This window comes from Artemia franciscana, chromosome 14 (genome assembly GCF_032884065.1).
Source record: "Artemia franciscana chromosome 14, ASM3288406v1, whole genome shotgun sequence".
Classification (NCBI taxonomy): domain Eukaryota; kingdom Metazoa; phylum Arthropoda; class Branchiopoda; order Anostraca; family Artemiidae; genus Artemia; species Artemia franciscana.
In genome coordinates, this window is record NC_088876.1 from 39,016,018 (window position 1) to 39,035,025 (window position 19,008).

General features: G+C 34.1%; 1 protein-coding gene across 3 annotated transcripts in view; it reads right to left on the reverse strand.

Annotated features, from left to right (window-relative positions):
* Positions 1 to 755: 755 nt before the first annotated feature.
* Positions 756 to 19,008, reverse strand: part of LOC136035694 (solute carrier organic anion transporter family member 74D-like) — a 147,372-nt gene continuing 129,119 nt past the window's right edge. Inside the window, exons 10-13 of one of the 3 annotated variants that reach the window (XM_065717631.1) lie at positions 14,237 to 14,390; positions 11,515 to 11,737; positions 8,348 to 8,476; positions 756 to 5,359 (exon numbers count right to left, since the gene is read on the reverse strand). In XM_065717631.1, the coding sequence (XP_065573703.1) occupies positions 5,205 to 5,359; positions 8,348 to 8,476; positions 11,515 to 11,737; positions 14,237 to 14,390 (661 nt within the window). In that variant the 3' untranslated portion in view covers positions 756 to 5,204. Of the gene's footprint in view, positions 5,360 to 6,981; positions 7,162 to 8,347; positions 8,477 to 9,098; positions 9,167 to 11,514; positions 11,738 to 14,236; positions 14,391 to 19,008 lie in introns of those variants that run through there. The other 2 variants (XM_065717632.1, XM_065717633.1) reach the window with 2 other exon arrangements.

The window sequence follows — 19,008 nt, forward strand, 5'->3', positions numbered from 1 at the left end:
ACAGTACACTTGTGAAAAAGAGGTAGACATTTTCTAAGATTTCTAGGCAATTAGATGGAATGTATCTTCCGCCAGTGAATACTTGAGTACTTTTTAAATATAAATTTTCAATTTTAACATGAGATTTTCGAGTTCCATCAGTTCACTTAATCACGGCCTTAAATTATTACGGAAGAGAAAAGTTCTAAAGACACTATTCTCGACACTACGAAAGCATATGTAACCTTATACTGCCAAAAAAACAATATATATGTTACTATAGTTTTATAAGATCAATATAAAAGATTCACTGGAAGTGCCATTGGCAGACATAGCTCCAAATACAGAATAACAGACAATTGCAACATAACTCTTGAAAAATCTTTAAGCAGTTTTATAGTTAAAATAGGGTTGTCACTACTCATAGAACAGAGATAGGGATTGGACACTCTTCAGAATCTGAACTAACACCAGATCGATCAATGATGTGCTTCAACACAGTGACCTCTCAAATCATGTTGTGGGTTGGTAACAAACCTCTTTTGAAGGTGGTAGCTGATTAAAACAGGCCAATTAGAAGTAAATTATAAGAGATTACAACTAAAGTTGTTATATTTTCAAAGATAGGGCTGGACCCGAATGGCCCTAGAGTAGGAGCAAGAGCACACCCAATAATGAATTGCGGCAAAATCCACAAATTTAGAATTTCTTTTCACCCTATTCTTTTCATTTCTTATATCCGACTACTGCGACACCACACTTTTTCTTTTTTGGAGGGAGGGAGGAAGATAATCAATGAATTCGACGTAAATTATTAGAAATTTCAATGAAAACCGTGATACTTTTGGAGAGGAGGTGAGGGTTTGTCACTATCAAAAAGTGTATCGAATTCATAACTATTAATTTACCGTTATCATATCGACATACGACACGAACCGGCAACAATTGTATGCAGTTGGATAGTAAAAAAAAACAGCTATAGTAGTTGCAGAATCTAGATACTGGACGATACCGTGCCAATTTACGATATCAATTTTCAGTGATTGTTTGTTATCCAATTGTAAAACAGTTTTTTTTACAGTTGTTTCACCTTCGAGAAGCATGTTGTAGTTCCTTGCTATTGATTTACTTATATCGTGTCAATATGCGATTTATCAAATGAGTTCATGTCGGTTCAACTGTGACCAAGTACTGCGACAAAGCTGTCACAGAAAAACGTCAGGTGTAGCAGTCAGAGAAGCGAGATACTGGTCGATGCCGTACCAATTTGCAATTTTAATCGTCAGCGATTGTACGTCATCCGATAGCATAAAAGCTGCTTCTTAAGCTCACCCTCGAAAAGTGCTTCGTAATTCTTTGCTATTGATACGCCGATATCGCATCCACAGACATTTTATCAACTGCGTCAATATCGTATCAACTGCGCTGAAGTACTGCGACAGAGCTGTCGGAGAAAACCATCAGCTTTACCAGTCACAGAAGCAAGATACTGGTCGATGATGTACCAATTTGCCATTTTAATCGTAAGCGATTGTACGTCATCCGATAGCATAAAAGCTGCTCCTTAAGCTGTTTCACCCTCGAAAAAAGCTTTGTAATTCCTTGCTATTGATACATCGATATCGCATCCACAGACATTTTACCAACTGTGTCAATATCGTATCAACTGTGTTGAAGAACTGCGACAGAGCTGTCGTGGAAAACCATCAGCTTTAGCAGTCAAAGAAGCAAGATACTGGGCGATGCTGTACCAATTCGCCATTTTAATCGTAAGCGATCGTACGCCATCCGATAGCATAAAAGCTGCACCTTAAGCTATTTCACCCTCGAAAAGTGCTTTGTAATTCCTTGCTATAGATATACCAATATCGCATGCACAGAGATTGTATCAACCGCGTTAATATCGTATCAACTGCGTTGAAGTACTGCGACGGAGCTGTCGGAGAAAATCATCAGCTTTAGCAGTCACAGAAGTAAGATACTGATCGATGCCGTACCAATTTGCCATTTTAATCGTCAGAGATTGTACTTCATCCGATAGCATAAAAGCTGCTCCTTAAGCTGTTTCACCCTCGAAAAGTGCTTTGCAATTCCTTGCTATTGATATACCAATATCGCATCCACAGACATTTTATCAACTGGGTCAATATCGTATCAACTGCGTTGAAGTACTGCGACAGAGCTGTCAGAAAAAAACATCAGCTTTAGCAGTCACAAAATAAAGATACTGGCCAATGCCCGATACGCATCAATTCACTATTCTAGTCATCTGTGATTGTATGGTGCCCAATAGTTGAAAAAACTTGTTTCAGTATGTATCACCGTTGAAAAGTACGTTATACTTCCTTGCTATTGATACATTGATATCGTGTCAATATGCGATTTATCAACTTCGTCAATACTGTATCAACTGTTACAGTTAACCAATAGCTATAGCAATCACAAAATGTATGTTATCCGATAGTAAAACAAAAAGGTGCTTTTACAAGTTGTTTTGCCTTCGAAAAGCGCGTTATAATTCCTTGCTAGTGATTTAATCGCTGTTGAAAAAAAGCTACATTTCAACATTATTTCACCTTCGAAAAGCGTAATTCAGAGTTAGTGATCGCTTTAAAAGCGTGACCGCTTCGGATTACGAACGTAATTACTTCTACTGACGCTTTTTTATGCAAAACTACCATGTTTTGGAAAATATAAAAAATGTTAATGATGACAAAAGAATAACAAAAACAAAATAATAACAAACAGTAAATAATAACAAGAAACTGTTAATAATGAAAAACGAAAAGGAATTCGAACCCCAAACGCCATATTGATCAAGTTAATATAAAAGTCGAGGCACTTTAAAAAAGCAATTTGATACTGATTCTGATTTCAACACAACCATTAGGGCTGCTTCCTCCGTCTCAGATGTTATCAACAATTTTCTATTCGCTTGCGAAATTAGTTGTTTCATTAAATTATTTTGCCAATAATTTTTCAAAAACACCGAAATTGTTGTAAAATTTCAAATATAAACAAACATTTAAAAACAGCATTTAAAAGTTCCAAACAAGTATAATAATACATTATAGTAATATAGTACAATTCTTTTGTACTATTTATTTATTGTACTAATTTATTCCTTGAATTTTGCTTTCAAAGTCCATTAATAGTTTTTACGACACAATTTCTAATTATCATAATTAGAATTATTAGAAAATTATTAGAAAATTTTGCTGATTGCTCGTGACAGTTTTCATATTATTATATGAACACACTGTCCAAATACTTCAGCTTTTTTCAAAAAATTGAAAAACTTTTTTTGAAAACTGAGGTGAGAAGTGACATTATAAGGGGTATTTTTAGCGCAACATTTATGGATTTTAGGTTTTTTTAAACATATCATCATAAATACATATCTTTTTTTAGCTAGTGTACATAGAATAAGGCATTACTATTCAGAGACGATACTCAAGTTTGATATTAAACCGAAAATTCTTTCTTAAATCAACTCATTCACAATTCTCACAATTCTTTCTTAAATCAACAGCTCTGTTTACATGATTCTTCCTTTTTTTTCGCTTTAGCGCTCGAGATTTATCAACAACTTTTCCCAACGATATCTCAAATATCAAAGCAAACCAATCAGCATGATTGTTAATAAAAATTAATAATTATTAATAATTTAACTTGTTAATAATTGCTAATAATTGTTAACCAACCATTTATATTAAAACGACTGAAACACGCCTATTGTTTCGTGCGTACATCGTTACTGTAACAACTTTAATTTTGACCTTGAAATCACCCTGAAACGATTTTTGGGAATTATCTCAGAAGTGTAAAATTTTCAGACAATGCGTGGCAGGGAATGAAATTAACAGATACTGAAATTAGAAAGCAACAACCCCGACTTCAGTTTCAAAGAGGTCCGAGCTGGTGATTTGAGATTCAATAGTTAAAATCTAAGATCCAAAAGTCCAACGGTGATTCAAATTGTTTGAGAACATTAGTAAACAAAATTACTAAAAACTATGTTACCAATTATCAGGGCCGTATCCAGGATTTCTTGGGAGGGGGGGGGGAGGACAATTTTTTTAAACGCATCAAAATTTGTTTATATTCATTTCTGTTACGTTTTTACAGGTCTGACAAACATTTCGAGGAGGGAGGTTCAAACCCCTTAGCCCCCCCCCTGGATACGGCCTTCCTAATAATTTATGTTAGAATAGCACAAATATGCCCAGTATCAATATTTAAGAATTAACGACGCTTCTTGACTACTAAGGTCCCTGCGTCGGAAAAAATCTCCCGATAAGGGACTATCAATATTATTGACGTTTCATAGTTTTGAAACAATTGCCAGAAATTGTTTGCATGCATCTTAAAGGAAGAGATTCTCAAATGAAAGGCCGTATCCAGGGGGAAGGGTTAATGGGTTTGAGCCCCCCCCCCCCCCCAAAAAAAAAAATCATCCCAACTCGTAAAAACGCAACAAAATGGACACAGGCAAATTATTGATGCGTTTCTTAGTTTGTTTTTGTACCCCCCCTGAAAATATAGCCCCGGCCCTACTCGAATACCCTGCACTTCTCCATTTGAGAATAGCTTTCACATAAGGTAATTTGCATAATATTCACATAATAAAACTGTCCTTTCATTTCGACCTTGAAATTACCTTACAAACATCTTTTCGGAATTATCTCAAAAGTGTCAAAATGTCATATATGAAATTTAGGCGTGGCAGTGACAAAACATCCAGTTTTTTTTAGTAGACGTTTGCTTACATGTTTTAACAGAGAGAATATTTTCAGTTATATTATAGCGTGGACTTGGGAGGAAAAATCTTATATTAACTAACCAAAGTTAATTTACCAGTCCTTAATCTATTGTGAAATTACGAAGTATAGATGCAACTAAGCACGTCGAATTTTAGATCTCGGCATACGCAAAAAAGTGGACTTACTCAGATTGACATCGAAAAAATCCATTTCTTGCAAAAAGAAAAAGAACTAATTTGAAAAAAAAGAAATCCTGACACACCTTCTCATTGAATGCACTAATGTTTTTTCAAAATGTTTTTTTAGGTCACTGGGGCAAAGCTTTGTTGCAAGGGATTTAAGCCAACTTATTTTTTTCTTAGTCTCCCTCTTAAAAGGTAATATATTATTTTGTCATTTGAATCACATAAACATTTAACTCCACTCACTTCGCTTAAAATTTTTCTAAAATATATTGTCAGTCTATAAACTACTTTCATATTGAACTTCAACTGGCAATGCTGTAACTTCTTTCATTTCAACTTCATCTTCATCACTGTCAAGGTTTATTTTACCAGCTTTACACCAAACACCGAAATCTACACAAAAGGCAAGTAACATCAAAAAGGCAGTGATTCCTAGAAAAAAAAAACATCCGGTAAGACGAAACTGGTAATAGACAAAATGAAGTGACAACCCTGAGTGTATAACTTCTAGTTTTTGTTTTCAAACCTAAAGGTTAGGATAAACGTTACGTTTCTTCCAGAGTTTTAGCATTTAGCATCTGGGCTGCCAAACTGACACATTTTGTGCCAAAATGACACAATTTGATGTTGCGTGACACAATGACACATTCAGTCGAAATGATGACACAATCGACCAAAATGACCCATTCTTCAATAAAAAATGACACAATCGACAAAAATGACACATTAAAAAAAATGACACATTTTTGTCATCCAAGTCTTGTTTTTTAAAGGTAATAAAAGAAAAGTTAAATTTCAATTTTCTACCTCCAGAAAAGCTACAAATTAATGGAAGCGAATAGCGCTACCTAATGGTTGCAGTAGTACACAAACAGTGCGGAATACAGGACAGATGCCGTTACCATATTTAAAATTCAAGCCACGGGAAGAAAACAGCCATAGGCGGAAATATCACATCAAAATGTACGCTGAATATCTGAACTTAATTGGCTTCTTGATTGAGTGTTTGATGTAGCCAACTGGTACGTACTTAACAGTAAAAATTAAACAGCATTCAGTTTACCAAAGCTGTATGCATAAGCAGCAACTCCCATTTTTAGGAGTACAGGAGGGGTATCCCACCTCGGACAAGATTACAAATTTCCAGAGATGTCTCTCCTTCAGAATAATCCATCTGGCTTAAAAAGGCACCAACAAATATGACAAAAATACTAGATTAAAGCTGATTGAATGGTTTACATATTTAGTAAATAAAAAGCTTAGCCAATAAAGCTGATTATGTATAGAGCCGATTACGGTTACAACGTCATACAAAAAGTCTATTTTCAATTCACTGTCGGAATTGATTGTACCTAAAATTTTATATATGTCAACTGGCCTCGCTGGCCGCCCAGACACGAATTCCTGGTGCGTAGCATTAATTTAATCCAATGTTTCTATTTCTTTCATGACGTCATAAAAAGGTCATGATCCCAAGATAATAGGATAAGGTTAACTTTACTCTTTTTTGAACTGATTTTGAAAAGGTTATATATTCAAAACTCTAAATAAAGATTTGACAATTAAATATGATACCACTTGTAGCAAACAAATATGACACATTTTGTGACACATTATGGAATCTGAGATGACACAAAAAGCACATTTTTGGAAAAAATATGACACACTCCTTATAAAAAAATTTGGCAGCCCTGTTTAGCATTAGCGTTTTAGCAATTTTGTAAGACCGTACTTTTTTCCAGATTGAAGTAATTTTTTGCCGGTAGGGCGAAGTGTTAATAGGCAGAATGAAGTGACAACCCTGAGCATAAAACTTCTAGCTTTTGTTTTCAAACCTAAAGGTTTGGAAAAACGATACGTTTCTTTCACCGTTTTAGCATTTAGCACTAGCATTTTAGCTATTTTGCAAGGCAGTATTTTTTTCCAGCTTGAAGAACTATTTCCCGGTAAGACGAACTGGTAATAGACAAAATGAAGTGACAACCAAGCATATAACTTCTATTTTTTGTTGTCAAACCTAGAGGTTTGAACAAACGTTACATTTCTAGCAGTTAACATGAGCGTTTTAGCAATTTGTAAGACAGTACGTTTTCCAGCTTGAAGTAGTTTTTTGCCGGTAAGACGAAGTAGTAACAGACAAAATCAAGTGACAACCCTGAGCATATAACTTCTAGTTTTTGTTTTCATACCAAAATCTACACACAAGGCAAGTAACATCAAAAAGGCAGTGATTCCTGAAAAAAAAAATAGCGCTATAAAACCAGAATAAAAATTTACAGTCTACTTTGACTCATAACAACATGCATGATTTCGAAATATGAACAAACTCAGGTGATAAATAAAATATCAAAAACGAAATGTTTACTCACTAACAATTCACACCTAAATTTTCAGTGCACAAAAATAAAATAAGTACATATGGCACACATTACGAAATGCAAAATATACGCTAGGGACCCCAATGAAAAAACACCCAAAGAAGTGAATCTTGAAAACAACAGATCTCTGACACAATCTCCATTTCTTTAAATTTGAAATGGTTGCCAGTTCGGCTTGGACCTTTTTGGTCGACAGAAACTTATTTAGTGTTATTTTCCTAAAGAGCTATTGGGCAAAAAGTTTTATAATTTTAATGCGTGTCAAAAAGGAACCACAAATTCCTAACGGATTCTAGTTCTAATATGTCTCCACTCCCTCGTAACTCACTGAAAGAACTCTAGATAATGTAAATATGGCCTGTGTTTTTCATCATATTTTTATCGAAAGATACCTTTTTTTGTATTTTCTTTGATAAAATTGAAAAAAAAAACTTTGACTACCCCCTAAATTTTCAAAAACTTATTTTGCCCCTCTAAATTTTCTTGTATTGACGCCACTGCTTCCCAGAATGGAGCTAGTTCCCCCTTCACATACAGTGCCCAGTGCAGAGACGCCATAGTATACGTTAAAAAGCCGCATTTGACTCCTTACATGGAAAAAATTCTAGTGGGATTTTTTAAAGAGGTTTTAGAAATAAGCTTAAGTTTTTCAGGTTTAAAGAAAAAAAGCTTCCAATGATAATTTGCACTTTCATAAGAGTCCACTAGCCTCCAATGACATATATAAACGCATATAAAAATCAAGCAACCTCAAACAACTTTCAAAAATGCAGCTAATGACATATCTTATGCTTGGATAGTTTTTAACAATTTTTAGAAAGTCCGTCAGCCACCAATGACATAAATAAACGCAAATATAAAAATCAAACAACCTCCAACAACTTTCAAAAATTCAGCTAATGACATATCTTATACTTCGATAGTTTATAACAATCTTTAGAAAGAGTTTAGAATCCAAGAAAGAGTTTGGAACGAATTCATATTTTGGAGAGAACTTCAAAATTTAAAATTCAAGAATTTTAGGAAATCAGATTTAACTTACCATGGAAGAAAAAGCGAAAGGAATCTACATCATATAACCAACAGGCTCCTTGCTGACCACATGTGTAATCCCAAACGAGACAAGCAGAATCAACAACAGCACCGTAGATTATCGGGCAAGGTACATTTCCTAGAATAAGGATAATATAAGTCTGTGAATATATTCATGTAGAATGTACGTTATCAAACCTTGTGATATAGGCTTGTATTGAAAATTAGAAAGCAGAATCAACAACAGCACCGTAGATTATCGGGCAAGGTACATTTCCTAGAATAAGGATAATATAAATATATAAATGTATTCATGTAGAATGTACGTTATCAAACCTTGTGATATAGGCTTGTATTGAAAATTAGAAAGCAGAATCAACAACAGCACCGTAGATTATCGGGCAAGGTACACTTCCTAGAATAAGGATAATATAAGTCTGTGAAAATATTCATGTAGAATGTACGTTATCAAACCTTGTGATATAGGCTTGTATTGAAAATTAGAAAGCAGAATCAACAACAGTACCGTAGATTATCGGGCAAGGTACACTTCCTAGAATAAGGATAATTTAAGTCTGTAAATATATTCATGGAGTATATACGTTATCAAACCTTGTGATATAGGCTTGTATTGAAAATTGGAAAGCAGAATCAACAACAGCACCGTAGATTATCGGGCAAGGTACATTTCCTAGAATAAGGATAATTTAAGTCTGTAAAAATATTCATGTAGAATGTACGTTATCAAACCTTGTGATATAGGCTTGTATTGAAAATTAGAAAGCAGAATCAACAACAGCACCGTAGATTATCGGGCAAGGTACATTTCCTAGAATAAGGATAATACAAGTCTATGAAAATATTCATGTAGAATGTACGTTATCAAACCTTGTGATATAGGCTTGTATTGAAAATTAGAAAGCAGAATCAACAACAGTACCGTAGATTATCGGGCAAGGTACACTTCCTAGAATAAGGATAATATAAATCTGTGAAATTATTCATATTGAATGTACGTTATCAAACCTTGTGATATAGGCTTGTATTGAAAATTAGAAAGAAATATTAATCTAAAGACAAGCATAACAAACTTTCACGATGTACGATTAGCTTAAGAGATCCCTGGAACAATTATTCTACTATTATGAATCATGTTTAAAAAACTAAATTTAAGGGATATACATGTCTTAAACAATTAAAGTTTTAAATGCAAGCAGTTCAAATAATTAATTAATAAAATTAATTCAATAAAAATTAATTTGAGAACTACATCATCCTTCAGTTGACTTACATCAATTCAGCTGACTGATCTTTGAGACAACACAAGTTAAATATTATTCTCTGTTTAAATTAATATCTTTCTCATTTGAGAACCTATGCTAAGTTCAGACGCGTAGGATTTCAATTTAATTTTTTTTTCAAGATATCCTAAGAGAAAGTTAGGAAAACCTAAGGATTTTTAAAGGTTTTCAACAGGAAATATTGAAAAAAGAAATAGCATTAGCCACATTTCTTCTCTACATTCCAATACGATCAGTATTGTTGGCTTTGTGAAAAAAAAACATTAAATGAAGTCAAAAGGTGACATTTAGGAGCTTACTAGAGAAGCCGGCTCAAAGTCCATCGAAAGTCGCAACAAGCAGAAGGTTTGCAGACTGATATTCGTAAGCTAAAGAAATATTTAAAATTCGAAATCAAATTCTAGTTTCTTTTTTAGACTAGTTTTTTTTTAGCAATAAATTCATATCAGTACCCTCATGGCTTTAAAATAACATATGAATATTGCCGTTTTCTTTATTGTGTACATTCATAATTTTGTACAACCTTGGTATTTTTGACAACCTTGGTAAATCATAACTGAGGCCAATTTATGGAGATAAGTTGAGTAGGACACTAGAATGTTGGCTAGAATTCAAATAATTATTTTTTTTGCAGTTAAAATTCATCCTGTTAGAACATTCTCCCTAGCTAAGGGTTTGGCCTATGCGAAACTGTTATTTTGAATGTTTTCCTGTTGAGTTGTCATTTTAGAAGAATATACATAAAATAATCTTCTTGATCAGTGGGACAACTAAAGCGCAGAAGTCTACATGAGTGCACAGATGCCGCCAAATTCCGACAAAGCGTCACACCTGAAGTTTTAACCCTAGTGATCAATTCAGATACTGATTCACCAATCCCTAGCTTTCACACGCTGTCTTTTTGGGGAATAGCACAATTTACGAACGCATTTATTTTGTAGAAAAAACGCACACAACTACTAGGAAAATCACAGGTATGATGTTGAAAAATCGAAGCTACCTTAACCTCAACTTACAGAAGAAGAATTTCTACCCACTTGAAAAAACTTCTATTTTTATAATAACAATACAATAATATAATATAATAATATAATAGCAATAATATAACAATGTAATATAATATTAATAATAATAATAGAAAATACTGACTATTTTCTTTTTCTCATGGTCCAACGAGGCGATGGTCCAACTATTGTAATAAATATCGAAAAAATATGTCTATTCTTACGAAGAAATAAAACAATGCTAATTTACAAGCTATAGCATAATATGTTTTCTCGCATGCGGTTGCAAATCTTAACGCGTGCGAATTTGTGTTTTTCCACAAAAAAAGGCTACTTTTCCACAGAAAGAATCCACCTAAAGAGCTGAACGACCCCAAGGACCGCACAACTTTTATTGATAACTTGTGTGGTGACTCAAAGTCGGCAATAACTGAGCTTAGACCGGAAAAAGATACCTGGCACCTCATCGGCACCTCATCGTAAGTGATGAAAATGAAGCTACTGCTGTAGCTGATGCTATCAAATCTAAACACCAATTACCAAAAGATAAAAGTTCTAGCGTATGCCCGTATCGTTCCTGACAATGTTACTAACTTTTAGTATGATTTTTCGCAATTCCAGAGGATATAAGTTCAATTATTCAAAATCTTTTTTTTAGATAGATTTTAGCTGTTATCAACAAGATCATATTGAAAAGCTATTTTTCGCCTTTTATCTTGTTATATTCCAACCCGGCACTGATTCTAAAAAAAACCTTTTTTGGTATTTATATTGAAGAATGGCGTTTCAATTTTTGCGGAAGCAATTAAAAAAATACCCCCCCCCCTAGATTTTCAATTCATTATTCATGGATAGACAAAATTTCAACTTACCAAAAAGACCAATAGCAAAATGCACTAAACCAAGGGCCATTGCCTTTTCTCTAGGCTCGACACAGCGCAATGTCAGCAGCATAGCACCTACTTCAGAAGTGGAATGCAACAAGACAAAAAATGAAAATATTCCCAAATACCAATAGAAATTAGGACAGTTTAAGCTGCAGTATCCTTTGGTAGCTGTTCCAGTTGAATTCCCTGTGCATATACAATTGGAGTACTACATAAAAATAAAATATTGGATAAGAAAGATGAATATATATATATATATATATATATGTATATATATATATATATATATATATATATATATATATATATATATAGTAAAAGGGTTAGAAGAGAACTTTTAGGAATGGGTTCAAAGCATAGATTATGCCAAGATAGTTGTTCCCCTGCTCCCATCTTTATTCCTTTCCTATTTCTAAGGCTTAGGAAATTGCATAAAAACAGGTTAATACCAAAGCAAACCTAGTAACCTTGACCAATTCAAGTGAACCTAGTAACAATTCAGTAACAATAGTAATAATTAGTAACAATTCAAATGATTTGAGTGGGATCTTAAGTGGTATCAGGATTTTTTTTTTTTCAAATTTCGTGATATATTTTTCTGAACTACTTATAGTTTCTCAAATCAGGATTTGGCAAACTAATAAGGCTCAAGACATTTTCTCTGAGCCTTGTATTTGGTTTAGATCTATTTCAGAAAGTTTTAGTTTTATTACACAAGTTTATTCTAGTTCAGTAAAACTCAGTACCACCTGGAGGAGGCAAAAGTGGAAGTATATTTTGCCTCCTCCAGTATATCTTTGCCTCCTGGAAGTATATACTTCAAAATACGTAGAAGGGCAAAGCAGAAAAACTGAGCCAGTACCCTCCCTCCAAAACAAGATGTTTGAGAGATTTTCATAAAAAGCGACGCTAAAGATAACAGATATTAACTGGGACTAAGAACTTTGCAACACAGCCTTTCATGTAAGATAAAAAAGTCAGGGATCCCTCCCCCGAAGGAAAATACATTCTTTAAAAATTCAAAAAAAAATTTTAATCAAACACAAAATAAAGATCTAAAACACTGCATATCTTTAAGAATATTGGAGAAATTTCTCATGTAAAGCGGCGATAAACTTAACAGATCTTCTGCTAAAAGTTGTCAAACATGCCTTCAAGTAAGAAAGGGATATAATAGTCACATTATATCCTCAAAAAATCGAATATACCTCCTCAAAAAAGGACAAATTCTTTAGAAGTTCAAATGTGAATTTTAAACCAAAACAAAGTAAAAACATAAAACACTGCATATTCTTGATAATAATGGAGAGATTTCCCAGTAAAGCGGCACTAACTTAGCAGATTTTAAGCAGCGCTAAGAGCTGTCAAACATTACTTTTAAAGTAAGAAAAAGATAGAAAATTCAGTACTCTTTCCACCCAAAAGGAGAAAAACCCCAACGAAGAAAAATCTAAAACAAAATTTAAATCAAATTCAAAATTAAGACATAAACACTGCATCCGTATGATAATATTTAAGAAATTCCTAAGTAGCTTTATACTTAGCAGATCTTAAGAAGCGCTAAATAGTCCATAGTCTCTCCATATAACTAGCTATAAACAATCTTTTAACGAACATTATTGAACAACACCAATTAACCAATATTTTCGTTAATTGACACCGCTGAAATAGCATATAAATAGGGATGGTTGTTTGGCCTCCCCTTCTGACACCCACTGAATAAATAATATGACTGGTTTACGAATATACGAGCCAAAAATCAACCAATGGAATCACGACAGCCTTTTTCAAACTAAAGTAAAAGATAGTAATATCTCATTTTTCTCTCTGTTCAAAATGTATAGCACAATTTTCTGAGAATATTCTTTATAGAAAAATGTTTAAACATTCGACGATCGAAACGTATTCGCAAGTTTCTCATACATCTAATCATGTTTTCTCCTTAAATTCCCAACTAAATTCCTGGAGCCCCCCCCCCCCAAAAAAAAAGAAACCACCTCCCATATCCAGATATGACTGTTGAAAATTTTGCAAGGCTGTTTTCCGAAAAACTGATAGGTTAAATTTTATACTCATACATTTATTCTTCCATAAATTTTTCAAAACTTACATTTAACATTGAATCTATTATTTATTTATTTTAAATTGAATTTAAAATTCAAAACGGAATTTATAATTAGAGCTTTAAAGCACAAAAAATAATTAAGAAAATATGAATAAAATGCTCACACGTATATGATTTCCAAAATTGAAAACAATCACAGATTACTCACAAAAGCGACTCGCAAAATAAGTACAAAATACTCAAATGTGTATTCTTCTGAAAGCCTCACACGAATTCACATATTGCTAAGAAAATGGATCACAAAGTAAGCATAGGACAGTCACTTATGTTGTTTTTCCGAAAACTCACAAAATAAACACAAATTAATTTCTAAAATAAATTTAATTGCTCACATATGTGCTCTTACCCCAAAACCCACAACATACTTAGATGATTTTACAAAACTGATTTGATCATAAGTGCAGAATAACAACATGAATATTTTGTCAAAAACACACAAAATACTCACACAATAATTCACAGCATGTGTGAAAATACCCACATATGTATTATTCCCAAATATTCAAAATACTCAATAATACTCATAAAATACCCCGAAAAATCGTTACAAATTAACTCGTAAATAATCTTAAAAACACTCACGTAGGTACTCTTTCCATTTGAGTTAAAAATCATTTCTTCACAACCAGCATGACAGGCAGAAAAATAAGTTTTGCCATCAGATGAACAGACGGGAGAAAACTTGCTCATATCGCAGCTACACGTTTCATTGCATTGATTCGTCAATTGCTTTGCACTAAAAGGAATAAAAATGTCAATATTGATAGCAGGCGCGTAAATGAAAATAACTCCTGAAGTAACAAAATTAATAAAAGGCAAAGAGAACGGAAATATTACAAAAAAATACATCGTTGAAACCGTTATTAGTCTCTAGATGCAAATCTAGAACAAACTGAGGATAGGAAAAATTACCAAAAAATGTTATCGACTGTGTTCCTTAACAGTCTCTTATGCCCATTCCCATATTCAAAATAGAAAAAGAGAAAAAACACAAGAAGAAGAAAAAAGTACATTATAAAAAATCCATCAACAAGAGAAAAATAAAGAGAATACAAATAGTTCTTCCTACGTAATCGTTGATTTCAACTTTATTAACGAGCGTATAAACAGAATTGCCACACGCAGTTTATTATTTGCGAAAGGTTTTTTTTAATACTTTGTGAGTGCGTATAACAGGATTATAACAGGAACTTTTAATCCTGCTATAACGTATAACAGGAATAAAGTATAACAGGAGTGTACAAACAGGATTGCCAAGCGCAGTTTATCAGTTGCAAAACACTTTTTTTTATAATACTTTCGAGTGCATCTTGTGAAAGTACTTTTTTTAAATGCGTTCACGTTAGTAAATTATGGAAAATGTAGCTTCCATCTTTTTTTTTTTTAATCGTACAAGCCTGAAGTGTTTCTTTGTCAGTTTAGTACCACAAGCACGGAAAATTGTGTAAGACAGTACTTTTTTCCAGCTCAAAGTAGTTTTTTGCCGGTAAGACGAAGCGGTTATACAAAAAAAAAAAAAAAAAAAAAAAGTGGCAACCATGCGTATATAACTTCTAGCTTTTGTTTTCAAACCTAAAGGTTTGGACAAACGTTACGTTTCTTCCAGCGTTTTAGCATTTAGCATTAGCGTTTTAGCAATATTGTAAGACAGCATTTTTTTTCCACCTTGAAGTACTTTTTTGCCGGTAAGACGAAACTGGTAATAGACAAAATGAAGTGACAACCCTGAGCATATAACTTCTAGTTTTTGTTTTCAAACTTAAAGGTTAGGATAAACGTTACGTTTCTTCCAGAGTTTTAGCATTTAGCATTAGCGTTTTGGCAATTTTGTAAGACCGTACTTTTTCCCTGCTTGAAGTAATTTTGGCCGGTAGGGCAAAGGGTTAATAGGCAGAATGAAGTGACAACCCTGAGCATATAACTTTTAGCTTTTGTTTTCAAACCTAAAGGTTTAGACAAACGTTACGTTTCTTTCAGCGCTTTAGCATTTAGCATTAGCGTTTTAGCAATATTGTAAGATAGTATTTTTTTTCCACCTTGAAGTACTTTTTTGCCGGTAAAACGAAACTGGTAATAGACAAAATGAAGTGACAACCCTGAGCATATAACTTCTAGTTTTTGTTTTCAAACCTAAAGGTTCGGATAAACGTTACGTTTTAACATTTAGCATTAGCGTTTTAGCAATTTTGTAAGACCGTACTTTTTTCCAGCTTGAAGTAATTTTTTGCCGGTAGGGCAAAGTGTTAATAGGCAGAATGAAGTGACAACCCTGAGCATATAACTTTTAGCTTTTGCTTTCAAACCTAAAGTTTTAGACAAACGTTACGTTTCTTTCAGCGCTTTAGCATTTAGCATTAGCGTTTTAGCAATATTGTAAGATAGTATTTTTTTCCACCTTGAAGTACTTTTTTGCCGGTAAGACGAAACTGGTAATAGACAAAATGAAGTGACAACCCTGAGCATATAACTTCTAGTTTTTGTTTTCAAACCTAAAGGTTAGGATAAACGTTACGTTTCTTCCAGAGTTTCAATATTTAGCATTAGCGTTTTAGCAATTTTGTAAGAGAGTACGTTTTTTCCAGCTTGAAGTAGCTTTTTTGCCGGTAAGCCGAAGACAGACAAAATCAAATGACAACCCTGAGCATATAACTTCTAGTTTTTGTTTTCAAACCTAAAGGTTAGGATAAACGTTACGTTTCTTCCAGAGTTTTAGCATTTAGCATTAGCGTTTTGGCAATTTTTTAAGACCGTACTTTTTTCCTGCTTGAAGTAATTTTTGCCGGTAGGGCAAAGTGTTAATAGGCAGAATGAAGTGACAACCCTGAGCATATAACTTTTAGCTTTTGTTTTCAAACCTAAAGGTTTAGAAAAACGTTACGTTTCTTTCAGCGCTTTAGCATTTAGCATTAGCGTTTTAGCAATATTGTAAGATAGTATTTTTTTCCACCTTGAAGTACTTTTTTGCCGGTAAAACGAACTGGTAATAGACAAAATGAAGTGACAACCCTGAGCATACAACTTCTAGTTTTTATTTTCAAACCTAAAGGTTAGGATAAACGTTACGTTTCTCCCAGAGTTTCAATATTTAGCATTAGCGTTTTAGCAATTTTGTAAGAGAGTACGTTTTTTCCAGCTTGAAGTAGCTTTTTTACCGGTAAGACGAAGACAGACAAAATCAAATGACAACCCTGAGCATATAACTTCTAGTTTTTGTTTTCAGACCTAAAGGTTAGGATAAACGTTACGTTTCTTCCACAGTTTCAACATTTAGCATTAGCGTTTTAGAAATTTTGTAAGAGAGTACGTTTTTCCAGCTTGAAGTAGCTTTTTTGCCGGTAAGACGAAGACAGACAAAATCAAATGACAACCCTGAGCATATAACTTCTAGTTTTTGTTTTCAAACCTAAAGTTTTGGACAAACGTTAAGTTTCTTCCAGCGTTTTAGCATTTAGCGTTAGCGTTCTAGCACTCTTGGAAGACAGTATTTTTTCCAGCTTGAAGTACTTTTTTTGCCGGTAAGACGAAGAGGTAAAATAGACAAAAAGAAGTGACAATCCTGGGCATACAACTTCCAGTTTTTATTTTCAAACCTAAAGGTTTGTACAAAGGTAACGTTTCTTCCAGCATTTTAGCATTTAGCATTAACGTTTTAGCAATTTTGTGAGACAGCACTTTTTTTTCTAGTTTGAAGTACTTTTTGCCGGTAAGACGAAGTAGTAATAGACAAAATGAAGTGACAACCCTGAGCATAGAACTTCAGTTTTGTTTTCAAACCTAAGGGTTAGGACAAACGTTACGTTTGTTACAGCGTTTTAGCATTTAGCATTAGCGTTGTTTTTTCCAGCTTGAAGTACTTTTTTACCGATAAGAAGAAGTGGTAATAGACAAAATGAAGTGACAACTTGACTTGTGTCTTTTGCCGGGCATGGCTCAGCGTACAGAGTGATGTCAGCCTCCTCTAACTGGTGCGATCAGCAGCTAGCTCTGCTGCTTTGTGGACATCGATGTTTCGGTCTACCGCGGGGTCATTTCCAGTTTGCTTCTGCGGGGTTAATGTCCAGCACCATTTTTCGCAGGTAGGTGTGATGGCATTCTAAGGAGACGACCGTACCATCGTAGAGTGTGCTCCGCAATTCGGATGGAAAACAGTGTCTGCTGCGTTGTCAGCAGACACTGACGGTTTTACCAATGGAAGAACAAGAAGGAAGAACGCCACAGAAAAAGGAAGCGTAGTTACCTAGAAGTGCGCAAGCCATAAAAATAGGAATGAAAGCATAATTTTCTGGAAGTCAGCGTGCAACAACAAAAACAGAAGGACAGTTATGTAGAGATGATCATGCTACAAACACTGGACTCGTCAAAAAACAAAAGTATGCTTCGTTTTGCTAAGGCAACAAATGAAATTTTACAGCTCCTGATCCGGTTGTTTGCCTGTGGCACTAGTCCACACAACAAAAATTTCAATGATTTTTCAATAACCCATAGGCTAATTAAGGCTAATTTTCAGCAAGTGTTTTTGTTTATTTGGATGTCTTAATATTTATTTCTATATTTCACATATATTCTCATACAATTTATTTCACAACATAAGATTTATTTTTATTGTCCGAGTATAGTACTCGAGAATCCGTTTCATTACACCCAAATATCTCTTAGATCAACATCACTACTGAGATCACAATAAATAATCAGAAAATGGCCCTTAAGAGGTGTCTCAGGAGGAAGCCTTATGAATGCCATGGGATGGAATATGTGTGGTTACCAAGTGATGTGTTCATATTTACCTTGTTGAAGACTGGTAGCTTTATGATTCAGCAAATTTGAATTAGTAGGAGAAAATAGAGGACAGTAGATAGGGATTAGACAGCAGAGGCGCACTCACTGAGTGCTGTGCTCAAGGGTGCTTCTACAAAGGAAGGCAGGAACATGCTGCCGCAAGTTCGAAACAGTTGTAGAAAAACAAGCTGACACTATATAAGGACTGGAAAGCAGATTTGTGCTCAGCGAGTGCTGCGGTAATGAGTGCTCCCGAAGCTGCAACGAATGTGAGGTAGTAGTAGAAAAATAGCCAAAGATATACAGAGATTGGAGGGAAGATGTGATCATGAATCCTGTTTCATGAAAGGCAGCTTGACGCTGCAGAAAGTTCGAAGCAGTAGCCTAATAAAAAAAAACAGCCAACATTATATAGGAATTGGGTTTCCGACATATGCTCACCGAGTCGTTTGCTCACCAGTTCTGTATCAATGTCAGAAAATTTAACATAGCAGAGACTTTGAAAGAGTAGAAGAAAAAGAGCTAAGATTATCCATCGACTGGATGGTAGATATGTGCCCATCAAGAGCTGTGACGGT